A 27,602-nucleotide genomic window follows, 5' to 3' on the forward strand; every position below is an offset into this window, starting at 1 on the left:
GTCGGCACATGCCGACAAAAAGCTTGAAAGGCAGGAGGCGACGGAAATGATGTCCGACGACGGGGAATCGGTAGATGACCCGAAAGCGGACAGCTGCTCAAAGTTTGCCTCGGCCCGCAAAGCATCGGATGCGAGACACTACAAGCGTGCCGTATCCTATCTCCGCAGGTTTGTAGGGAAAGATGCAAACTTGCATTCGGAGAGGGAGGTCCACCTCATCAAGGGCAAGTTGAAGTTTATGAGGAAGTTCGAAAGAATGTACCCTCGTGAATTTCATCGCGAATTCCCGGTGGAGAGGATCTTCCTCCCGGAAGACGTAGTAGAGAAGGCAAAGCCTGCTACCTCCAGTAAATGTGCTGCGCCAAAATCTTCTTCTTCGAAGCCTATCCCGAACCGAGAGGTAAAGAAAAAGGCTATTGAGAGCACCCCTAAGCCAACAGTCACCCCTAGTGGTGATCGAGCGGTAAAGGACTCTGCCTCAAAGCCCGATTCTGCTCCAAAAGGCAAGGGTGACGCAATCGAAGATGCTGGTCTCAACAGGGAGAGGGCTGGATCAGCTAAGGAAATATCGTCTTCGGGTGGGGAGAACAGCGCCTCGCAGAGTAAATCTGTGAAGCGTGTGCGCTCCTCTGAGGGTCCGCAGCCTTCAGCCAAGAAGACGATGACTTCTCAGCTGATCGAACCATCAACCTCGTATGCAGCGGCCGCTGGGCGTGTGACCAAAGAGAAGCAACTGAGTACGGAGAAGGTCTCCGCCTCTTCTGGAAAAGTTAAATCCAAGGTACGCGGTCAAAGGCGCAATAAGCCATACGGTAGACCAACTGCTGTGACAGACGATGGCCTGCAAATAGCAATCATCGACAGAGCTGATCCAAATGGAAAAATCAGCGACAGTCACTGGTTGCTATTTGAAACTGGTCTTCGGGCTGCGATAGTTTCTGGACCGGAAGATCCGGAAGACCGTCAGCTTGGCAGCGCCTTCTTGCGTAAGGGTGTCAAGGTCATAAACTGCATGAATGAGAGGTCGCGAGACTTTCTCGTTCAGACAGTGAGTGGTCTTGGTGCTCTGTGGGAAGGAGCTGATCTGGCGGCGGTCTCCCTATCGGACATCCCGTCTAGAAAGGTACTCTCAGCGTGGATTCCCCCACCTACGGTAAGCAAGGAAATCCTGCTGAGAATGCTGAGGTTGCAGAATCCCAACCTTGTTACAACAGGCTGGACTGTTATTAGTCTAGTCCCCTGTAGCGAGTTGGGAGGCTTAGTGGCCAGAGTGGCGGTCGACCCCCCTGGGGAGTTATACTTAAGAGAACGTGAGGGAAAGCTGAATTTCGGTTCAGGATGGGTTCGGTTTCGATTGAGCCCACCTCGCGAAAAACAGTAAGGGCAGGGAAGCGGCAAAGGCTGCGCATACTGCAGATTAATCTGCACCATTGCAAGGCCGCTGCCGCTGAACTGCTCTTGTCCCTCACGAACTCTGAAGTAGACATTGTCTTAGTCCAGGAGCCTTATATCTATAAAAATAAGGTTTCTGGACTAAACAATGCCAACTTCGACGTCTTTGCCGCGTCCGAGGGGGACAAGGTAAGGACTTGTATAGTAGGTAAAAAGAGTTTAAATCTAATCTTTTTATCTAATTACAGTAACGGTGACATATGCACGGTCAGGATGGAGCATGGAGGAAGCAAGGCCACGCTGCTGTCATCTATATATATGCCTTTTGAGGCCCCAGACCCACCCAACCAGTGTGTCCGACGTCTGCTTGACGAGATGATGGGTACCTGTAACGTAATCCTGGGTTGCGACGCAAACGCTCACCATTTCCAGTGGGGCAGCAAGGACACCAACAAGAGGGGTGAGTCCATATTCGATTTTATTTTATCTTATAATTTACGGATATGTAATAGGGGTAGTGATCCAACGTTTAAAATTAGGAACAGGGAAGAGGTCATTGACCTAACCCTTTCTAATTTAGATGACTCTGTCCTGAGGAATTGGAGGGTATCTAAAGAATGTTCCTTTTCGGACCATATGCAGATATTCTTTGATGTCTCTCTGGACAGAGGTCGCCAAATTCCTTATAGGAACCCACGAAGGACAAACTGGGACAAATATACGGAACTAACGAACTCGCAACTAACTCCTAATATTAGTACGGAAACAGTTGATGACCTCAATGGAACCGTTAAAAATCTCACTGATGTTCTTCTTCGTTGCCATAAGGAGTCCTGTCCACTAACATATCCTGGGAGGAAATCTCAACCGGTGTGGTGGAGCAAGGAGCTTGGCGAACTTAGGAAAAACACTAGACGACTGTATAACAGGGCGCATGAGACTAAACTCGATATTGATTGGGACTCCTATAAAGTGAGTTTCAATAAATATAAGAGTGAAATCAAGCGGGCAAAGAAAACATCTTTGGTTAACTTCTGTGAGTCGGTAGAAGGAGTTAACGACGCAGCTAGGTTTCGACGACTACTCTCCAAGGACCCCAAATCCATTGGAAGTATCAAGAAACAAGATGGTGCGTGGACAGACTCCGCCACTGAGACTCTTGATCTCCTTGCGGAGACCCACTTCCCAGGCTGCAAGGATGAGGATACTGTCAACAACGAGCGTGACGACTTCCGAGTTCAGGAGCCTTTGGATTTGGTACTCATTGACAGGGTGGTCAACAGAAGTAGAATTAAGTGGGCGGTCAGCACTTTTAAGCCTTATAAGTCTCCTGGGCCGGACCTTATACCAAATCCTGGAGGAGATTTTTAGGGCGTGCTTGACTTTCTCTTTTATACCGGGGCTGTGGAAGGAGGTAAAGGTAACTTACATTCCCAAAGCGGGAAAACCTAGTCACTCTGCACCTAAAGACTACAGACCCATAAGTTTATCATCCTTTCTCCTTAAGACACTCGAAAGACTGATCGACCTGGAGATAAGGAGTCAGGTAGACACCGTCTCTATAAGCAACTCACAGCACGCCTATGTTAAAGGTAAATCTGTTGAGTCTGCCTTGCATGAGGTGGTCGGCTTCATTGAGAAAAACATGGAAGACTCAAACTTTACCTTGGCTGCCTTTCTAGACATAGAAGGAGCTTTTAACAATGTAAAACTTGAGTCCATTAATCTCTCACTGAAGAAAGTTAATGCACCTGAACCCCTAACGTGCTGGATTAATAATATGCTTCAAAGCAGGATTATAAATTCTAGCATTGGGGAGATAAAAATAAGGAAAACAGTGACTAGAGGCACCCCTCAAGGAGGTGTGCTCTCGCCATTACTGTGGCTCCTTGTTATAAACAATATTTTGATGGAGCTGGACAATCAAGGTATCAAAGTTGTTGCTTATGCCGATGACGTGGTACTGCTGATTTCCGGTAAATTTCCGTCAACCATTTCGGAGCTTATGCAAGGAGCACTATCAACTCTATCACGCTGGGCCAAGGCTAATGGCCTTGGGGTTAACCCAACGAAGACGGAACTGGTAATGTTCACAAGGAAGCGTAAGCTCGGCGCCTTTGTTCCACCAACACTGGATGGGGTGCAGCTCCAACTCTCCCCCGAAGCAAAGTACCTTGGCACAATCCTTGACTGTCAATTGCGATGGGATAGGAATGCTGAGGAGCGGGCGAAGAAGGGAATGATTGCACTTTATTCATGTAAGAACTCCATTGGGAAAAGCTGGGGACTAACTCCTTCGATTATACACTGGCTGTATAATACAGTGGTTAGACCCATCCTATCCTATGGTTCTCTCGTTTGGTGGCACTCATTGTTTCAAAAGTCAACATCCACTAAGCTCGATAAGGTACAAAGGGCCGCCACAACTCTTATTACTGGAGCTACCAGGAGCACGCCACAGGCTGCACTGAACGCAATGCTGAACTTAAGACCATTGAGTATCAGCATTAAGTGTCAGGCAACCAGGAGTGCCCTGCGGCTTCATGAACAGGGTCTTTGGCGTGGTCGTACCTATGGGCATGGGTGTATCCTGAATGAATCAGGTATTTTTGTGAACCATTGTGGCAAAATAAGTGACTATATATCACCAGTCTTAAGATTTGACGATATAGAAGTCATTATACCTAGTAGAGACGACTGGAACCGCAGTAACCCCCCTCTGGGCGGTCTGGCTATATATACAGACGGCTCCAAGATGGAGGAAGGTACCGGTGCCGGTGTCTACTGTGAAAGTCTATCACTTGAACGCACATACAGGCTAGACAGCAACTGTAGTGTGTTCCAGGCTGAAATCTTCGCGATTTGGAAGGCGGCGGAATTGATTAAAGATCTGGATGCAGAAATCTTTGAACCGGTGACTATCTATGTGGATAGTCAAGCGGCTCTTAAAGCCATCAAATCCTGTAACATCAAATCCGACGTCGTCCTCAAGTGTAGAGCAGCTCTGGATGCGCTAACTAACGGCTTTCGGCTATGTTGGGTACCTGGACATCGTGACTACCAGGGTAATGAAAAAGCAGATGAATTAGCTAGACGAGGATCACAGTCCGCTGATCTAGCTATCACTGACTCTATCAAACCACCCATCTGTCACTTTTTCCAAAAAGTCGAAGCGTTCTCTGACGAAAGAGCCAGTGAATTGTGGCGCAATGAACCTAGGTGCATTGTGGCAAGATCCATATGGCCGTCTCTGTCAGCCAAAAGAACGAATTCGTTGTTGAACCTGAGCAAAGCGGAAGTGAAGGTAACGACGGGAGTCATCACTGGACACTGCTATGTCAGGGCCTTTACCATTAAATGGGATAGGGATGTTAATGACTACTGCAGACTCTGTGAGGATGAGGAGGAGTCGGAGTCGATCGAACACCTCCTGTGTCGTTGTCCAGCTCTGGCTCGTAGACGGCACAGACTAGTGGGTGTTCGTTTTCCGCCGTCTCTAACCTTCTACTCAACTGTGGAACCTACTGTAATCTGCAACATCGTTAAGAATCTAAAGTGGCTGGGACAGCGCAACCTAAACGCGTAACGTCTTTTGTCTTTTCGATTATTCTGCCTACCTCGTCTTCTTATCTGTTTCCTAGCTCTTTTAATACTTCTTATTCCTATTTATCTATCCATCCTATTAATTCAATTCTATCTCTCTTATCTATTTTTTATCACTCTCCACCTTTTCTAAAGGATGATCACAATGGACCATAAGGTCTCCGAGTGGCGCAGTCACATTTAGTGGCTGCACATCCTCTAACCTAACCTAACCTAACCTATAGTGCGCACAAATTTTCCGAACATTTTCGAACTTTTGTGGGGGAGGTACCGGAAGGAGTGGACCGATATAACCCATCTTCGAACTTAAACTAAGTTTGGATAATATATTACGAAAGCCAAATTTTGGACCGAATCCGTTAATCCGTTAATCCGTTCGAGAGTTATCGTGCGCACCAGCCAGACAGACGGACAGACATGGCTAAATCGACTCCAAATTGTCTGAAACACATTTCGTCCAAACGTACTTGGGGTCTAAAACGATTATTTCGATGAGGCACATTTTGCCCGTATGAAAGTGTATATAACCTCGTTAGCATAAATGCTGATGGTATAAAAACTTGAAAAATATAAATATTTATTTATTGTTGTCTATATTTAATAATCAAGTCTTTTATATCATATCATATGTATATGAACCTGAAAAGATAAAAATATTTAAAAGGAAACACAGTACATATAGTACATATATGTACATATATTATAACACCATGTAATCATAACATTGATTGACTGACAAACACAAATGATTACGACATCGTTAAATTCAAAAGAAAATTTCAAAATCGTATTGTAGATATTAAATTGTAAAAGATTGGACAAAAGCCATATGTGTTTAATTTTGCTACTGACATCGAATTTTCATGCTTTTCAAAAATTCAAGTAGGAATATTCTGCCACATGTATATATATTACATGCATCAGAAATAAAAATGATACATGTTTGATTTTTTGGTGCGTCAAAAATGCGCAACTGTGCCGTTTTGAAATGCATAGCTTTGCAGTATTGACATATAACCGTGTTATGAAATGCAATACATAAGACATTTGTAAAGCAAATGACGTTTCGGAAGTCAGCCTCTTATTTCCTTTCCAATTACAGCTTCCTTATTATTTTTCAGCAGGTTTATTGCTGTCTTCTTCTTAAAATTAATAGCCAGCTTTGAAAGTTATCCCTATGTAAGTTTTTTCCCACAACGGATTTAATGTAGAATAAAATTTTGTTGCACAAAAATAAGTCAAAACAAGTAAGAACGGCGTTAAGTTCGGCCGGGCCGAACTTGTTATACCCTCCACCACAAGTTGTATTGAAGTAAAATGGAATAATTGGTTTCCTTTCGTGTATGAAGAAGACTTAATACTAAATTTCAGCAATTTCGGTAAAACAATGTGAGGCACCATTCTATGGGGGCTATTTCAAAACGTCAATCTATACCGACAAATTTCTTACGGAAAGTTTTTAGGCTCAAAGAAGACTAAATACCAAATTTCCTATATTTCGGTAAGAGAATGTGGCTTAAACTTAAAAAATACCGAAAATCAAGAAGTACGCTTCTATGGGGATATAGGAAGACGTGGACCTATACTGATAATACTCTTCTGGAATATTTTATTACTCTTGGAAGACGAAATAACGAATTTCAGCCATTTCGGTTGGATATTGACGTCGCAGTCTTCAGTATTACGAAAATCGGGAGGTACCGTTCTATGGGGGCTATATCGAAACGTGGACCTATACCGACGAATTTTAGTCAGAAATGGGGCAATATGAAAGAGTGGACCTGTACAGACATATTTCTGGCGAACAGTTTTATATCACATTGAAGACTAAATACCAGCCATTTCAGCCATTTTGGTGGAATATTGAAGACACAACCTTCAAAACACGAAAAATTGGGAGGTACCTTTCCATGGGGGCTATATAAAGGCCTGAACCTATACCGACAAATTTAAAGGGGAAGTTTGAGTACCCCCAACGAAGTCTAAATACCAAATTTCAGCCATTTCGGTGTGATAATGAAGCGAAAACCTTCAAAATACCGAAAAACGGGAGGTACCGTTCTATGGGGGCTATATGAAGGTATGGACCGACACCGACCAAATTCTGGGAGAAAGTTTTGTACCCCTAAAGAAGACTACGTACCAAATTTCAGCCATTTTGGTAGGATAATGAAGCTAAAACCTTCAAAATACCGAAAATCGGGAGGTACCGTTCTATGGGGGCTATATGAAGGTGTGGACCGATACCGACAAAATTCTAGGGGAAAGTTTTATACCCCTAAAGAAGACTACGTACCAAATTTCAGCCATTTCGGTGTGATAATGAAGCGAAAACCTTCAAAATACCGAAAAACGGGAGGTACCGTTCTATGGGGGCTATATGATGGTATGGACCGACACCGACAAAATTCTGGGAGAAAGTTTTGTACCCCTAAAGAAGACTACGTACCAAATTTCAGCCATTTCGGTGTGATAATGAAGCTAAAACCTTAAAAATACCGAAAATCGGGAGGTACCGTTCTATGGGGGCTATATCAAAACGTGGACCGATATATCCCATTTTCAATACCAACCATCCTGCAAGTAATAGCAACTTCTGTACCAAATTTTGACTCTCTATCTTTAAAATTGCGAGCTGTATCTTGATTTCAACAGACAGACAGACGGACGGACTGACGGACAGACGGACATGGTCAAATCGACATAGAATTTTATGCTGATCAATAATATATATACTTTATAGGGTCTCCGACGAATATTTCGATGTGTTACAAACGGAATGACAAATTTAATTATACCCTCCATATGGTGGAGGGTATAATAACAATAGACATTTTAGTGCTGAATTTTGTGTTAAAGAAGACATTTAATAAGTTTATCTTTTGATTTATGTATTTGAAGTAAATATAATAATTTAAAGTGAAACATTAATTAATACAAATGCAGATGGATCTCGATTAAGTAGGTAGCCCAAAGAATTATTTTATTTTCATTTTGCATTTCAATTCTTTAGACATTTAAATATAAATTCGATGGAATTGTTATTAAACTAAATCCACAAACATGCACTAGAAATTTAAATAGAGGAAAACATTTAACAATATCGTACGTAATGTCTCCCTTCTCGACGATATATATCATGACATAACTTATAAACTGCATCAACAATTATAACAATATATATTATATTTGGATGCATTTTGTGTACTTTTTGCTTTAATAGCTACATAAATTAAAAAAAAGTAATATCGAAGTCAAATTATCGTGTAAACAAAGAAATGCTCTAACTCAGTATGTTCCAATAAAGTGCCAATAACTATAAATTTATACAGTATTTATTTTGGTAAAATACTATAAATGGGTAGTTTTGGGTATATTTTTGCAATTCCCCCTCAAAAATCGACAAATTTTGAGGTTTTGCTTTGAGTCTCCCGTTTATAACGTGAGTATTTCTTCATCAATACGATAATTTGTTGATGGTAATATTATTAAATTCCTGAGTAAACATTTGTATTTTTCTCTGCTAACAAGTAATATTTGTAGTTTTTTTTTTCAAATAAAAATAAAAATACATAAATAGTTATAAACAATGCAAAATGATGTTTGTTAAGAAATAAAATCAATACAGAAGAGAGTTCATTATAACTAAATAAAGAAATATATAAATATTTTTTTTTTAACAAAGTGGAAGTATAAAATACATAGTTTAAATATGTACGTAAGCCAAGTTGTTTTGAACAATGCATCGTAAGTTATGCTGTCTAGTTATATAAAACGATTATTTTTAACAATTAATAAAGATTAAGAATAAAAAACATTAACATATACATATAAGAGTAGGTGAAAAAAGTACTTATATATACATATATTCGATGACGTTAATGTTCATATTTTGAATTGTATAAATTTAATATAAAAAACACTTTAGGCGATGCCACACATTTTGGTTATGAAATGCACAGTTATGTTTACATCTTAAGACAACATTCCAACTCCATCACTTTCCCTGTTACCTGATTTTTCAAAGAACATGGCATCCTGTAAAGAAAAAATATATAAATTATTTTTAATATTTGATTACAAAAATGTATTTTAAACTAAATAAAAAATTTAAGGAATCTAGCAAAACAACATTCAACTAGACTCAATAAAAAATAAAATTGAGTAATAAATAGCAAACCGTAATATACTCGTAATTGCTAAAATTTAACAACGATTTTTGATAACATTTAACAATTATCATTTAAGTGTACTTTTTTTTATTTACTTGAAAATACTATAAGGGGGAAAACTACAAAAACGTTTAAAAAATTTAAATAAATTTGAATTTTAAATAAGATTAAAAAATGTTTGTTTACATAACTGTAAAAGGAATACTACTAAACGTATTGAAATTTTAAATAATTAATTTATTTAATAGGGTATTTAATGGAACGAACATACAAAAATTTCACCTTTTAACTTTGCTTTCTAAAAATATTGAAAATCTGTAGTACGTGTTAAATATAATGTGCCGTTGTATGAAAGTATTGGATTTGTGCATTTGTATGTAACATACATAAGAAAACGAGATAGGGCCTAGTTCGTTTTAGGAATATAGGTATGTAGATGGAATAACTTTCTGAGTCGATTTATGCATGTCCGTACGTCGTTCGCAATGCACAGGGTCGCATTTATTTATTTTCGCCCGATTTCACTTACTTACTGCACCAAACACGCCATTTATGTTCGATTTCGATGAAATTTGGAATGTGTGCATACATTTGGTCTAGAAATAAATGTGCCAAATTATATCTAAAGCGGTCCAGATTTAGATATAGCTCCCATATATATATTCGCCCGATTTCACGTATTTACTGCACCAAACACGCTGTATATGTCCGATTTCAAAGAAATTTGGAATGTAAGACTGAATTCGTTCTAGAAATTAATGTGCCAAATTATATCGAAAGCGGTCCAGATTTAGATATAGCTCCCATATAAATGTTCGGCCCATTTTACGTATTAGCTTCACTATACACACTATTTATGTCCGATTTCGATGAAATTTGGAATGTGTGCATACATTTGGTCTAGAAATAAATGTGCCAAATTATATCGAAATCGGTTCAGATTTGGATATAGCTCCCATATATATGTTAGGCCGATGTGAGGTATTTGATGTACAAAACCCCCTATATATTTGTCCAATTTTGCCGAAATTTGCAATGTGTTACGGAATTTGGTCTAGTAATAAGTGCGTCATATTATATCGAAATCGGTTCAGATTAACATATTCACAGTGGTCTAGGGTATCATAAAGTCGGCCCGGCCCGCCCGACTTTGTTACTTTGCTTAGGCCGCCATCAGACCATCTGCTTTTTCACATGTATGTAGTCACTTTGGGTATACTAATATACAGAACAGCTGATCACATACATGTGAAAAAGCAGATGGTCTGATGGCGGCCTTAAAGGTTTTTGAATCAAAGAGTGAAAAAAATTCGATATAACCCAATGTCCATTAATCTCGGGCACAATCTCTCCACGACGGATTCTTAGATACCTAATTATCTGCAAAATTAAAAATATCAGAGTGTCGGCAGCGGCAGCCAACACATGCCGATATCGCAAGTCGTACGTGGAATGCAGGAACAAGAAGTCCAAGCCCCGTAGATTGAACCAAGGAGTTACCCATGGTGGGGTTATATCTGCGGAACTGTTTAACCTCTACCTCACCTGTGTCCTCAATGTAGGGAGATATCTCGGGAACTGTTTAACCTCTATCTATCCTATATTCCGCCCCACAGATGACATTGAGATCATGTCAGGTAGCTTCCCTGAAGTCATTTGCCAAAGCTGAAGTCCTATGGAAATACCTGCCACTAAATCTACGACCATTCTGTTCACAACATGGAGGACAGAAGTCAGAACAGAGTTGAATGTCATGATCGATGGTAGCAGAATTCAGACCACAAAGTACCTCAAAATTCTATGCGTCACATTCATAGCATGCTCACTTCGTCTACGCATGCCACAGCGACAAACTGAGATGTAGGAACAAGGTCCTGAAGTCCCTAGCCGGCAGTACTTGGGGCGGGGTGCAGATTGTTGATCTTGGGGTGCAGATTGTTGTAAAGCAACACAATGGCATACTTTCGTTGCAGTACTTGCTCGGGTGTTACCTCGAGACCATGCCAATCACCATATGGTTGATAGGCTCCGCTGATTCAGGTAGATCATGAAGAATCTTCATGATCTAGAAGAAGACGTCCAGCGTTACAAGAGAGAACCTCTAGATCAACAAGCATATCAAGCGGGTTTGAATAGCATTCATACGGACGCGGATGTCATAAGCAACTACCGTTTGAATGCTGTCATCGGAGTACATCCCCCGTTTATAGCTGCTGAGGAGCGTCAGTTGCCACTTCAAACCAGAGTAGTTTTAGCTCAACTACGCTCGGGATGGTGCAGCCGTCCAAATTTCTATAGGGCAAGGATTGATGACACCGTGCAAAACACCTGCCCTACATGCGGCACAGGCCCGCACACCACACAGCACCTTTTCAACTGCCACGACAAACCTATTAAACTAACACCAGTGGGTCTGTGGTTACATCCCATCGAAGCAGCCACTTTCCTGGAACTGGAGATTGACCCAGAGCATATAATAAATAAAACGTATAGTAAATAAAACACTGTTACAACAACAACAACTCTTCTTCCCAGTAACAGAAATAGAAATAAAGCGGCCATCAGACCATCTGCTTTTTCGCATGTACATATGTATGTTGTCACTTTGGGTATACTAATATACAGAACAGCTGATGTCATGCATGTGAAAAAGCAGATGGTCTGATGACGGTCTAAGTAATAGAAATATCACTTATATTAGTTGCGGGGAATAGCGGCTAATTTTTCATTCGATATCATGTTATTTCGATCGTCAAGCAAATATACACGTACCTCACATTCATTTTCTAAAAAAAAACATTCGATATCGAATGCCGTGTCATAAAACATGTTGGTGGAGCTTGATCTATCAATAGGAACAGTAAGGACGTAGAGAACAGAGTACGTAAAAATACTTTAAATAACATTTCCAATCGTTTCGTATTTTCCATAGAAACAATACAAAACGAAACATAACCCTCGTTGGCCGAGCTCGCTGTTTAGTTTTGTTTTGTTTATATTCGTGAGTGCAAACAAAACGAAAAGCGAAAAGTACTCAACTCCACAAGAGCAGATAGAAAACGGAATAGTACTAAACACATGTGAATAAATCAAAAACGTTTGGTGGTTGATAAAATTCACTGTGGTATGCTGATTGGTGGTTGATAAAATTCACTGTGGTATGCTGATGCTATCTTATAGGGTTGTTAAGCAATCACATGTGTGTGTGTCTGAGTGTGTCATTGACAATACGCACGGCAAACGTTTCCCAAAAATACTTATTGTTTCGGTGGTGAATGAAACAACTCGGCAAAGCATAACCGAAGTTACATTTCCGCAATCGTACGGTTTCCATCTTTTTACATTGAAAAGTTTGTGTTTTTGTTTTGGTTGTGAGAATGAAACGATTCAGAGAAGCTGAAAAGTTTGTGGCTTTGTGTGATTGGTACGGGAATCGTTTTGTTTGTTTCCGTTCATTGGTAGAGAAAAACACGGACCATCTTGAAACGTTGGATAATCATATGGGCCGATAAATATGCAAAATATGTCACATTAATTACAGTACAACAAAATACGTATGTGTTCGCGCACTGGGGATACATAGTAGAGCAAAAAAATCGATGGCACTATCGATAATATCGCTTATTTTTTAAAATTCAATATCGATAGATAGTTTTGTCTATCGATATTATCGGATTAAAAACCCGTAACATAAAGTATAGTACACATTGACAAGCAAAACTGACAGTCATCGAGGTCTATTTCGTGAATATCAAAGCCTAACTGAAAAATTTCTTTTGTATTCTCTAAATAATACCGTAAATATTGTATTTCAAACGTTTTTAGCTAAATAAAAGTTATTATTTGCCGGAAAATTGTCCTAAAAGTACGTTGACTGTCAGTTTTGACTGTTAGTGTGTACTCCCCTTAAAATCTATTGAAATGAGTAATTATAATTGCTCCTCTTTTCGATTTTGTGGATGTGAGAAAGTAATTCCGTGGTCTCTTCCAGAACTGCAAGAATCTACTAATTTTTACTATTTTTTCCGATAACATAAAGAAAAAAATGCTATCGTAGTAAAAAATAGTAACTTCTTGCAGGTTCTGGAACAGAGCAAGTATTTTTGTGTCCTTTTATTAAATAAAAGTAATTGTTTTTTTTACTTTATATTTCTGTGTACAAATGTCAACTTAAGTCCCGGTCCACACTAGTGTGATTTCAATGAAATAATTTCATGAAATTAGGCGTTCTTAGATCGAGTTCTTAACTACAGCGATTTCATAAAATTACTTTAATATGGAACGCGATCTAAAAACGCCTAATTTCATGAAATTATTTCACTGAAATTGCTTTAGTGTGGACCGGGACAAAGCATAGATATTTTCGCCATTTTTATTTCCATATTAATGGTTATGACAAATTAACGATAACTATCGATTTTTTAAATGAAATGTGGAAAATATCTAATGTTGGGAATATCGGTAGTTTGTCAGCTCTAATACATAGTGCTTTTTCAGTGCAGACGGATCTAAAATATTATAGCGCCCTAAAGTATGCTATGTTGTCTGTGTACATGTATTTCTTTATTTTGTGACTGGCAATGCAGTTTGAGGTAACGATTCATTAAAATTCAAATACAGGAAATTTATAGGGATATTCTAAATTCTGCTGTTTATAACAACTTACATAAGTACAGTAAATATAAAATTTAAAACCATTATCAATCAAATTTTAATGTAGGAGTTTAAATTCAAACATTTTCATCTACTCAGGGACAGGGAGAGAACATGGAAATAAATAGAAAAATTTAAACATAGCAAAGATTTGAATCGAACCTTTTTGTTGCAATTGAAAATGTTGGATATGTCACAAAGAGATATTTTTCAAGTTATATCTATTTCAGTGTGATATTCGAAATTAAACCATAACCCTTTCGGCTGCTTTGGTGACACCTCGTTGTATTCGTTTTCTTGGTGGTTGTACTTTTCTTCCAACAAAATAACGCTTGACAATTGAAATACAACAAAATGCAAATAAAATTGATATAAAAAAATGATTTCTAAAAATTATGCTTTGAAAAGATTTGCAGTGAGTCGAATTCACTGATGATATGTTTCGCAGCTTATAAAAAAAACCAATTTGAGTGGAGTAATTGTTTGACTCCATTACTTTGACCAAAATAGCCGGTGAGAAATATTTGCGCGTTCTACCGTAAACCTACTAAACCAGAGATGCTCAAGATATTTCGCGTATTGATAGTGGCAAGCGAGAATTTTCCTTGTTAAACCACGGCAGATAAATATAAAGAGAGAATATGTGTGGTTTGGTTTATACTATTTCGCTGCACTAAACTATAAATTATCTGTTAAGAAATCATTACGTTAATAATAATTCGAATTTTTTCTGTGTCAATAGTTGAAAAATGAGACTAATTGCCCACCAGAGGTCCGCAAAATGCCACTCGCTTTTAATGCATATTCGCGATTTCGTGCTTTTTTCATTGCTTGCTATTGCCATCTCTGTTTAATGCTATTGCTTGCTTTGCCTTTACTTTCATGAGTGTGTGCCAATTGCACACACACAACACACTACAAGAGCTCGTTGCCTTTTTTTTGCACGCTGCCTTCGAAAAAGCACGTTGCATTACAAAAAACAGTAGATATTTCTGGTCAAATTTACATGTTAATAAACATAAAAAAATTAATGTTGAGACAATAAAAACAATTATAAAACAATAATTAAAGAAACTCAACGAAAAAGCGAAATTTGGCAAATATATTCATTTATTCAAACAGAAGATGGTATGCAGTATTGTGCATACTGCATTTGCGAATCGTGTGAATACAAATGTAAAAGCAAGCAAGCATGCACTAAAGCAGTGAATCATTTTTTGGGGTGAATCTGCTTTTTGCACATTCATATTTTTTATATGCAAGGCACTAGGGATAGGTAATGGAAAGCAATAATCGATTTTTCGACTTTTCGATTTTGGTCTAAAACTAAAAATGCGATTTTTCGGTCTTGCGATTATTTCAGTTGTTTTAAAACTCGACTTTCGACTTTTTCATAACCGCAGAAAATCGATTATAATCGATTATTCGTCGATTTTCGAGTTTTCTTTTGAAACTGTAAAACCGCCAAAAGTGTAAAACCGCCAAGTCCACAATCTATGGGCAAACTCGAAAATCGATCACAAGATAATCGATTATGCGATTTTCCCTCCAGACAAAAGTCGACTACGATTTTTAGATTTTTGACTGCAAAAAGTCGATTAATCGATTAACCGAAAGTCGACTTACCTATCCCTACAAGGCACTGCACTATTCGCTTTTGGGAAAAGGCAATAGAGTGTGCCTTTTATATGCATTTTGCGGACCTCTGTTGCCCATGGTTTCTGCTAATAACAGTATTACACCGAAACGCTATTCATGGAAAATTAGCATAAGTCGGTTCATCGTTTTATTTTAGGTAAGGCAAGGTATAGAAATCGAATAAGCTCTGGGTGACATTTACATAAGAAATGTTTAATTTGTACGTAAATTTAATTGGAAATTAAAGTTTATATAAATTTAGGTAAATACTTACAATAAGGAACAAAGCACCCAACAGTGTGGCCTTCATGCGAACATCCAAGTCCAAGGGGAAAGTAATGCCAAAGAAATCTGCATCTGTGAATATTTCACGGGCAAAGCCAGACCACTGCTTTGAAATTTTACCAATATTTTCTCCAGTAAGGGTGACAATCTAAAAAAAAATTATAAATATTAGGGAATTCTCTCTACATTTTATTTTTGGCGAGATTTCTTATTTTTTTCAACTCACCTGAAACTCAACATCACCGCACATAGAAAATGTACAGAATGGACCCTCAATACGTAGCACAGTATCACCCAAATGATTCTTAATACGAAAAGCTGGTGAACAGATAGTCCATTCCTGTTCAACGGTACCAATAACACTACCAGGTGGAGCAGAAACCTCCATTGATTGTAAACAACATGGAAAACAACAGGATGAACACGCCAATGGACGATTCAAATGCATAACCTCATTACGGAAATTATCGAAAATTTTCATATCAAATGGACGAGCCGGACCGCACATGTTGCGTGTACAGCAATCTGTATCCTCGACAGCATAGTAAACTTTTTGGCCTAGAGCGTTTTTAATGGAGAATTTGTTATTAGTCTCAAAACCGGTAAATGCCTCCAGAAGTTCAACTTTTTGTTTAACCAAAAGCTGATCTATACTCGTAAGATACTCCAAACCGCGAGGACAATTCGGTATGCCGACTGGTATACTCATCCATTCGCCTGTAAAGAAGATAAAGAGAACATGAGAAACCGAGAAAGGGGAATCAAATTTGTATTAATGAATTTAATTTGTGGTCCGTTGTGAGACTTGAAAATGACAAAGACACACACACACTCTTCACATATTTTTCTAACTGTGGAATGCAGCGATAAAGAGATTCAATTCAATTAGGCTTAATTGAGCAACAAAAGGCCAACGACAACATTTCAATGTCGCCGCACCATTTAATAAGAAGCGGGTCAGTGGTTCAAAGTGATGTTGATACACACATACATATGTATGTACATATATACGCCAAGTGTCAAAGTGATGTTGTCTTTTGTACAGTCCTGAACATTTAATTCAGTACCCACATATCTTATACTTTTATACTAATATTTTGAAATCTGTTTACGTCAGAACCTCGCGGTTTTGCAATCATCTGTCAAAAGCCAACGGTTCCGCATTTTGAAAGCAAATGCAATTTAAATCACTTAAATTACTTGCTACCCTGAAGTAAATGTGTATAATGTGTCATTTAGATATGACAACATTAGCCGGATTTAGCGCATTATCAGGTTTTATTTGCTAAATCCAGCCAAAATCTACCAGATTTCCCATACAAAAATAAATCCTCCTATTGAGTGGATTTGTTTTAAATCTGGCATAAATCCTCGTATACAACTCTGTTTTTAGCAACATGTTGCTAGAAAATACAAAAAGTTGCAAGCTGGCACAAGAAACAAGGTAGATGCATCGGTGAATTGCTACACTAAAAATAATTTAAAATGTAAAAATTTTTAAACAAGGCGGAAAAATTAAATTTTTTTGATGTACAAAGTTGATTTTAATCAACCAAGACTAATATTTATGATGCCTAACGATAAAAATAATTCGTTTATTTATTTTAGATGGGCAAACTGCGATAAAATAATAATTTATTTGCTCTTTAGTTAGCATTAGTAGCATAATGTGCTAACATTTTCAGTATTAAACAATACATTTGTAATTTGACGTATGTTTTTTGAGACGAATTCAATTTACAAAAAATTCTTTTGACGTTTCACATTCGTTCAGATGTGCTGATGCATCTACCTTGGTAATTGTGCTATGAACAAAAATCAGCTGACTGCCATTTAAATCCTCCAAAATGTATATCTAAATGCAATGAGATTTGTACTGGATTTATTAAATCCAGTCGAGGATTTATGGCTAGTCTAAATGAGCTATAAGATGCAAATTGTATATCTTAGGGTGGACCACTTTGAATGAAAAACTAAAACACCAAGCCGGCAACTTCATGTCATGTCACTGTGTCCTTACATCACAGCGAAGACGGTGGGCAAATACGATTACGAATGTGGGTTGACCCGAGGAAACATCACCTCGGCCGTCACCCAAACAACTACATACATGTTCGTCGGTATTTTCATTTTGGAAGCGGTATGTCTGGGAAGGCCTGGTTCGCATTCTCTGGTCCACGACGGGATAAAAAGTAACAAAAACCATCGACTTCCACAGTTTGTCGCCGTCTCATCCACCATAGGTCGGTGTCGGTGAGATAAAGCGGATGTCGTACACTTTAGGAATTGTTCAGGTTTGACCATTCCCGGGGGAATATAAGGATTATGTGGCTTCTTGATGCGCCAACTTGATCCCCAGTAAGTCTTCATCGTCGTCATCGGATTATTTAACTCACCGCAATCTCCTAACAGCAGTATCAGCCGCAGTCACCGAGCATTGCTGTTCCAGTTCTTGACAATATAACATTCCTGCAGTTTAACTGCGATGGTCTTCGTGGGAAGATTAATGAGATTGTGGATTTTCTTGGTCTGGCGAATAACCTGACTTGGCAACCCGTCATTTCCCTTGAGTCGGACGATCTCCCTATCATCATCTCCATCAATAGACCTCTGAACGCTGTAATCACGTAAAAGCCAAATTGGCAAGGAATCATAGAATTTACCAACCATCGCTTTGGATAACTGTCCAATTCCTCTGATGTTCTGGTAGCCGTTCGATATATTCCAGATGGTCAAACAGTGAAATATGACCTAATTTCCTAGCAGAGGCGATGGGATTAGCGAATGAGCATGATGAGTTGCGCCGTATGAACCCTAGCGACCCCAGTCAGAGAACTGACATTGAAAGGCAATAGATTAGTCGGTGAACACAAGCGGAAAATTGGAACCGGTGGTAGTAAATTGTGGACGACGGTTAAGGTATTATCGAACCCTGTGATCGGGTGATCGGACATCTATCATGTTTAACTGCTTCGCTGTGACAGAACCCAAGGGGTGTGCGGTTTAGTTTAAACGTCAATTTATTGAGCACTCCGATAGCGATGGGCGAAGAAAAGTGTTTTACGTCGTTTGGGAACTCTTCCAGCCGAGGAGGAACCATAATTCACGACGGGCGATGTTGAAGGTGTTATTCGCAAAATCATCCTAAGCGAATAGACCTGACGAAATTTCAATAGTTGGATAAACTAGGAGTCGAATATCTAGCAAAGTCATCAGCTTATCGTTAACCGCCCTAATAGTTTCCGAATACAGTAAAATGGAGAGGGTGGTGCCAATACTGAAGCCTGAGAAGCATGTCAGCAAAGGTGAATTATAAGGTGGATCTCACTTTTGTCACCAGTAGCAAAGATACTTGGAGCGTCGGTCCTCTCCAGCATCATAACGTGTTATCCAGTTGCGGATCATCAAAGCGGGTTTCGGAAGTAGCATAGTACCGCAACAGTCGAGCAAGCCATTTCCACCTATATTAGCCGAGATCTCAACCAGAACAGGCCGTGCCACAGGACAGTGATGGTAGCATTAAAACTGATCAAAACTTTTGATACGGTCAGTCATGCTAAGCTGTTCGAGGATGTCGAGAATACAACCCTATGTACGGCCTTGTTTGTCACGTTGGGTCAACAACTTTATGTAGGTTACGTAACAAGAATTGCAAACCCCATAGAGTGAAACAGGGAGTTCAGCTAGCAGGGGTGATATCTCCGGAACTGTTTAACCTCTACTTTTCTGCAATTCCACGCCCTCCCGACGGCACCACGTGCGCTAATGGCGTCAGCTCCCAACGTTAATAACATTTGTGTCAGGCTAAACTCCCATCTCATTGATCTTGTTGAATTCTTCCATGTGAGGAAAATGAAAACATCCGCCACTATGTCAACAACAACACTGTTGACCCCATGAAATGTGGAAATGAAGCTCCCACTGAATGTGCAGGTCGATGGTTAATACTTCTGACCAGTAACTACCCCAAAGTCCTGGGGGTCAAATAGAAGTCGTCTGCGCATGGCACCTTTAAATGCGATAAGATAAGAAGTTGCAACAAGATCCTCAAGTCCCTAGCTAGCAAAACTTGGGGAGCAGATAAAGAAACTTTGTTAACCACATACAATGCGATAGATTGGTCTGTGGTAAGCTATGCGGCGCCAGTGTTGTTTTGGCAACGTAAGCGATACATAATGCAGCCCTGAGACCTGCAACAGGGATTCTCCTTATGTCTTCGATTAACCATTTACATGAGGATACTAAGATGTTGATGGTGCATCGGATCAATAGGATGCTGTCGATGTAATATCTGCTTGGATGCTGTAGTAATCATAGAGTCGCCAAGGTTTAAGGAGGTTGGAAAAACCACTGTTTAAGCAGGGTTCCGAGGTAAAAATCGCTAGAGATCATAACTAGGTCTGTAGCGATTTTTACCTCGGTACAATTGGCATCGGTGTTCACTCATTCTTTGAAATAAATCGAGCTTGTTCCCTTAGTTAGTAGAGCTGACAAACTATCAATAGTCGGCTCTTGTTTGGTTGCCTCATGACTCTTTCACAATCCACACAGTTTTCTGTTACACAGTGTAATTAAAAAAGTATGTCTGTTATTCCCGATTTACATACGGCAATTTCTCTCGTTCCCTTTTAAAACTGTCTCCTGTATCTATACAAGCAGGTGGATTTCTAGACATTTTGAATATCATGCCCATATTTTATCCAAATAAACTGGCTGATATGACATTTCATGTTCTCAGTGGGAAGAAACCCCCCTCTTGAGAAATAAAAATTATCACATCAAATAAGACAATGGTCTATCTTAAGAAAACAAAAAAAAAAACGTGTGATTTATTTTCAAGAAATAAAGAACCGCCATAATAATGACGTATTTACTTAACACTGAGATTAACTAAAAAGTCAACAAATGAATTTATAACATTTTGAGATCGTTTTTGATATGAAACATACGTACAAACATATGTATGTATGTGTGCGTGTGTCAAGAGTGAATTGTTAAATTATTGTTAATCTTATCACACGGACAGCGTCGATATTGTTTTTTCTGTTTGTTTCTAATATTCTTTGTTGCTTACTTTTGTGCTATTATGTATATCTTAAATAAATATTCACAGATGTGTGTATGAAAATATTTACTTCAAGTTAATTTCCAATAATCATCTTTGTTTAGAGTTGAATGAAAATAACATGAGAGTACATTTTTTTATAATCTTATCATAAGAAAGAAAACTGGCCGTCAGGTAACGATGATAACGTTGTTGGCAATACAAGACAATTTTCCAATTCTAAAGAAAAATAGAACCAGTAAGGAAAGGATCAAAGTCGGGCGGGCCGACTATATGATACCCTACACCACTGTGCATATGTAAAATATATAAATCTGAACTGATTTCCATAAAATATAGTACACTTATCACTAGACCAAATTCCATCACACATTCCATATTTCATCGAAATGGGACAGATATAGGGTGTTTCGTGCAGTAATACGTGAAATCGGCCGAAAATATATATGGGACCTATATTCAAAACTGAACCGATTTCAATGTAATTTGGCACATTTATATCTAGGCCGAATTCAGTAACACATTCCAAATTTCATCAAAATTGCGCATATATAGCGTATTTGGTGCAGCAAATACGTGAAAACGGCCGAAAATATTTAGGAGAGCTATAAAGCTAAATCTAAATCGATTTCGATAAAATTTGACACATTTATTTCTATACCGAATTCAGTCACACATTCCAAATTTCATCGAAATCGGACATACGTATATAGGGTGTTTGGTGCAGCAAAAACGTGAAACTGAATATATATATATATATATATATATATATATATATATATATATATATATATATCTAGAAGGAACTATGGGTCTATCTCGTTGCCTTTTGTATGTTACATACAAATGCGCAAAGACAATACCCCTTACCACAGTGTGGTGTAGGGTATAAAAATCTAACGAATAAGTAAAGATGTACGTATCTGTAAAATAATTGATCATTTTCTTTGTCATATTGTATCTTATAATACGGGTCACATGATGTTAATAATATGTATTTGTATATGTACAGTGCTGCTCAAAACATTTGCAACTGGAATGACTACTTCACTTTTTACATAGTTCTGAGGTAATTTATGGATTTGAAATGCAAATATTTATGGATTTGAAATGCAAATATGTAGGTTGATTGTTTATTGACCCCTTTTTAAAGATTTAAAAAAGAATTGGCAATAATTGCACTTATTTTACAAAAATACACGAAACAAAGCTCGGAGTCACTTTTGGTCCTGCTCAAAACATTTGCAACTTAGAAAATTTGTTTCAAAATCTGAAGACATGATTTGTGTTTTGATAATATATTGTGAGCTTAACCTTTTATTTATTATCTGGACACATCATAAAGCTCTCCAGGTAACTAAATAAATTAATATATCCTGTTGAATCCTGTCTCTAAGGATAATTATTAAATACAAAAGTTTTATTAGATATTTAATAGTGTAGAGTCCATTTTAGGGTACCGGAACCTTTTTTATGAATTCAGATCACTTAAGCTGATCGGTTTCGATAAGAACCCAAAAAATATTTGCAGAAAATTGCTAGTTTTACGTGGTTATACATACGTTTAGTGGCGGTATTATGCCAAAAACCCCTCTTATACGACATCTGTGGTGTGTACGTGGTGCGATTTCGACATATTATATGTCTGGTTAGTTTTTAAATCCAATAAATATCTCGACCTCATGCCTCTAGTACCACCTCTGTCTATAAAAATGCCTCCAGTAGTGGGATTCTGTAACTCATTTTTGCTGTTATCGATAATTGTCGGTAAAATTAATATGCTTATAATTTTGATAATTAACGATTTTTTTCGGTAAGTTAACGATGAATAAAAAGTAGTCGCTAGCCTCTACCGACACAAACAGTGATGCCAACATTCCTTTATGGTTTTAGTCATAATATTGCGATTTAATTTTACCGATTTTTGTCGGTAAGAGCAAAAATGAGTTACAGAATCCCACCACAGGTCAATATAAAACACCATCTTCGTTTTGGGTCAACTTTTTTGTATAAGGGGACAAATTCGATTATCATTCGACTTGGTAATCAAGTACATTTTTTCAAGTCATATAACTCAAATATTGATTTATGTCGACGAAAAATACTCGATTTTATAACTCCAAAATCAATTCCAACCTTTTTTGCAAAATTTATATGAAAAATTTAACTTTTCCTGGAAATTACTGTTTTCCTAAAATTTGCCCATATTGGTACACTAGTATCTATGATATGTATCAGAGGGTTTTGTATAGAATTATCGATGTAAAGCATTTATTTAACGTCTGTTGATGACCTCTGAGGGATCTGATTAATAATTCGCATCATTATTTGATTATCCCCCGCAGTAGATCTAGTTGTACATTCACCTCCTTCCCATCTTATCGCAATTTTAGTACTTTTTACCCGGTATACAACTCAATTTTAAATATTGTCATGTTCTTATATTTATTTCGGGACTGCGTTGGACCCACAATTTTCAGAAATAAACATTTTTCATATCTTTCATACAAATTTCGGACCATAACTTTTGTTTTTATTAAAAAATTAGAAATGTCTTGTTTTCGGCACACTTGTCTATAAAAATTAAACATAGGCGGCACAAAATGTATTCCTCATTAAAGCTTTTTGCCCCCTTCTTCTGATTAAAAACCTTCTTATGCCAATCAATACAAAAAACTCAACAAAAATTAGTTAATAAATATTCGAACCACGGAGTTGCATATGTTTTGAGCAAGCTAAAACACTTGATCCTCCGACATTTCACACATTTCTGTAACATAAGTGTTTAGAACTGAATAATCATTTTAAAATCTTGAAAGTAGGGTCAATAAAGAATCAAATTGCAAAAATAAATATATTTCAAAACATAAAATGTCCTTAAAAATAGTCTAAATGTGATATAGGCATCTGAGTTGCAAATGTTTTGAGCAGCACTGTATGTAGATATATGACAAATTTTCAGTTAAATGCCAATTATAAACCATATTCACGCTTTGTTATCCCGACAGATAAAACATTTTGTTTACAGTTCTATTTATAGATGTTGTTGGTACATATCAGTATTTTTGTGGCTGGATGGATTGATTATCAAAAATGCTAATTTAAATATGTATATGGGTATTGCAAAATATTCGAACATTTGCATCACACATCTACTTAGCCTATACGAAAGGAAATCAAAGCTATATAAAGAGAAAACCTATACGATTTATATTGATTTAATATCTGCCAAAAGCTATACATAGAATGTGCACATGATTTGCGAATCTTTCTACACTCTTTAAAGAAAAGAACAGTTTACAAGAAATTACGACAGAAAAACAATTTATTTACATAATCCCATGGAGGCCGCTTCTATGCACCGGATTGATCCGGAATAATCTTTGACCAGGGGCCGTATCTTCGTCAATAATATGTTTGTGATCGTATATTTTTTCACCATGGGATCGGCAATATATCCTGGAATACTTGATCCAAGTTTTTTTGTTTGATTCTTGCTGGGATAGTTAAGAACTCCGGGCCATAGGTCTGTTCCGTTTGCCAGAGTCACATCCACCACATGTTAACATGGGTGAGATGTAATGAATGTAGGGCATGGGTGCACTTCTGAGGGTACGACTAAGTCCAGTTGCCCAGGAAGATAGGTATGTGTTGCTTGCTGCGCCAGAACATCTCCCAGTGTGTTTCCAACTTCGTCGTCAGAATTCGAGACACACCCCAGTCTCACCGACAACAGGAAAGACAACATCTAACACCACATGTTTGGAAATTCAATCGCAACGGTCTTCGCAACAAAGACAGCAAAATCGTAAACATTATGAGTCGGAGGAAGATCATGGTCGCAGCGAAACGAAGCTCACCGTCACTTGTTGATTGCAACGTTGCGATGGTTAGAACACTTTGTGAAAGGATCATACAAGAATCGAATGGGACTTGTCTTCTTTGTACACCAGTACAGACCTATCTCGCTTGAGCCTGACTCTAGTGGCCCATGTATTAAATGTATGAGAGTAACAGTAAAATGTGCGACTAGCGAGTTAGAGTTGCCTAATGTGTACATACCACCGATGAATAGCTGTACTTTGCGTTATTTGTTCGCTTTTGGAGGGCAATAACCGTATGTTACTAGGGAACTTCAATGCTCATAATAAGCTTTGGCATCCCGTTCTAGGAAAAGACCAGAGGGGTACGCTGCCCGAACAAATTGGTAGCTCCACATTTTACACGGCGAACGAAGACGCTCCTGCGAGGTCAAAACAAAATTGCCACAGCTCGCCAGACATCACCATTGTGGCACCCCGGCTGATAAATGATGTGTCCCCGACTGATAAATGTTGTGTCCTTGGCTCAGGTAATCTTCTGATCATCGTCTCCGTAAACAGACCACCCGACTTAAAAAAACTCTAGGGAACTTCAATGCTCATCATGAGCTTTGGCATTCCGTCCTAGGTAAAGACCAGAGGGGTACGCTCCCCGAACAAATTGGTAGCTCCACATTTTACACGGTGAACGAAGACGCTACTGCGAGGATACAAGAAAATTGCCACAGCTCGCCAGACATCACCATTGTGGCACCACGACTGATAAATGATGTGTCCCCGACTGATAAATGATGTGTCCTTGGCTCAGGCCATCTTCTGATCATCGTCTCCGTAAACGTAGGCTAGACCAGCTGAAGCAACATTGGTACTGGATTAAGTAAATTGTGGGCAACTGTTATATCTTTAGAAACCGGGGGAGAATGATGATAGAATGGCTGTTACTTTCAACGGTGTGACAGTAACTGACCCAAAGAGGCGCGTTATTTTAACCGTCAGTTTTGTGGAGCACACCGAGAGTGATACGGCGAAGAGGAGTGTACAACGCCGTATAACAGCCCTCCCTGCCGAGAAAATGTCATCATTTTGCGAAACGCGAAATCTTCCAAAGCGTTGGGCCCGCACGGAATATCAATGGTAATGCTTAAGTAACTGAATGAACCCGGGGTTGAGTATTTAACAAGTATCCTGGAAAGTTAACATGATGGCCCTGCTACTGAAGCTAGGCAAGGAAGGTAGCAGAGGTGAATTGTACAGGCCGATCTCCCTCTTATCATCAGTAGCAAAGAAGCACTTTTCCAGTTGCCCAACATCAGCATGAATTTCGGAAAACGCACAATAACAGCATTACACGTCATATCAACATATATCAGTCATGGACTGAACCAGAACAGGCCGTGCAACCGAACAGTTATTGTGGCTCCTGACCTATCGCTGTTGCAGGATACTTCTCTGCAGCCGTGTTCAAAACGTTGGATAATCAATCAACTATAAGTATAGGCAGCCCAGAACCCGTAGAGTGAAACAGCGAGTTCCTTAAGGAGGGACGATATCTCCGGAACTGTTTAACCTGCACCTTTGGTTATTTAACATTTATCTCTCTTGTTGATTTGGAGGAATATGAAAATGTACACCATCAAGTAAGTCAACAGACACACTGTTCATCACATACACAGCGGAAATAAAGCTCCCATTGAATGTGCATATCCATGGACCAATAATTCCGATCACTAATTACCCCACCCAAAATCCTGGAGGTCGCATTCCACAGCTTATACAAGTCGTTCACGCATGACACAGCTATCTAGGATAAGATGAGAAGTAGAAACAAAGTTCTCAAGCACTTGGGGAGCAGATAAAGAAACCTTGTTAACCACATACAAGGGACTATGGTAAGCTATGTGGTGCCAGCCAGTGTAGTTTGCCATTGCAATTGATATGCAATGCAAAAGCTTGCCAGAATATAGGGTGCAACAGGATGTCTCCTGATATCTTCGGTGAGTCACTTACATGAGGAGGATAAGATCTATACAATATCTGCTTGAATGCAATAGGCAAAAGATCAATTCACTATCCAGTGGATAGGCATCAAGGAACCTCTAGATCTACAGGCTTATCAGGCAGGTTTAAGTGATATTCATACTGAAGCAATCGCCAAGGCTATAAGAGCCTATCGTATGAATGAAGTCCTTGGAGTTGCGAAAGAACAACACCTGCATAGACAAGCAAGAGTTGCTGAGGCGAAATTAAAATCCGATTGGTGTAACCGCCTCAATTCTTACTGGGCCACAATTGATGGCACATCGTAGAACATCTGCCCAGCATACAATACCAGTCCGCATGATACGTCGGACCTTTTCAACTTCCGAACCAAACCAACTCACCTAACTTCCCCCTCAGATAATGAACTAATTCTATTCGTTTTTTATCTTCCTATTTCCCAGGAAAAGTACAATGAACCAAAGATTTCCGAGTGGAGTGCTAGTTGTTCGGTTGACCGCGTATCCTCAAACTTTTACCAACCAGGCATTTGGACCAATCTGTCCTGATAAAGAATATTAGGATTATACCCCTAGAATAAGATATCACCTGAACTTACTTATTTTCTACGAAAAAGCTACATTAAAAAAATAATCACACCATAACTCATAAGTTCGACTCACGGCGGATCTGCCCTTTGGGGATTCTGTATATACTCATCAAAGAATTTTCCACCCCCAGACCATGAGCTCCATTTTGTGGCACAGTGCTATACAATCATTCCACACTATTACTCCACCTTGCCATGTCCGACCGTCTGTCTGGCTGGTTAACACGATAAGTCTCGAAACGATTAACCGATTTTGTTCAAACTTTGCACATAATATCTTTTTCAAGCTAAGATCAAGATCGAATATGGATGTTCAGAAATTTTAAATTAGATTAATATATAATATCACAAATCACAATCTGTACCACATTAAGAACATTTATAAA

General features: G+C 38.6%; 2 protein-coding genes across 12 annotated transcripts in view; one reads left to right on the forward strand and one right to left on the reverse strand.

The window, feature by feature from the left end:
* Window positions 1–1,393: 1,393 nt before the first annotated feature.
* Window positions 1,394–2,890, forward strand: LOC141400654 (uncharacterized). The gene is made up of 2 exons (XM_073980005.1): window positions 1,394–1,581; window positions 1,641–2,890. Exons 1-2 carry the CDS (start codon window positions 1,541–1,543, stop codon window positions 2,761–2,763), a joined length of 1,164 nt encoding a protein of 387 aa, XP_073836106.1. The 5' UTR covers window positions 1,394–1,540; the 3' UTR covers window positions 2,764–2,890.
* A 4,951-nt stretch (window positions 2,891–7,841) lies between these two features.
* LOC141400649 (phospholipid scramblase 1-like) overlaps window positions 7,842–27,602 on the reverse strand; it is a 78,464-nt gene continuing 58,703 nt past the window's right edge. For all 11 annotated transcript variants that reach the window (XM_073979965.1, XM_073979967.1, XM_073979969.1 and 8 more), the window contains 3 exons: window positions 15,970–16,460; window positions 15,733–15,891; window positions 7,842–9,033 (listed from right to left, as the gene is read on the reverse strand). In XM_073979965.1, the coding sequence (XP_073836066.1) occupies window positions 8,971–9,033; window positions 15,733–15,891; window positions 15,970–16,460 (713 nt within the window). In that variant the 3' untranslated portion in view covers window positions 7,842–8,970. The remainder of the gene's footprint in view (window positions 9,034–15,732; window positions 15,892–15,969; window positions 16,461–27,602) is intronic.

The sequence above is a fragment of the Musca autumnalis genome, unplaced genomic scaffold (assembly GCF_047663935.1).
Source record: "Musca autumnalis isolate F117 unplaced genomic scaffold, ASM4766393v1 scaffold_4, whole genome shotgun sequence".
In the NCBI taxonomy this organism is placed as follows: Eukaryota; Metazoa; Arthropoda; class Insecta; order Diptera; family Muscidae; genus Musca; species Musca autumnalis.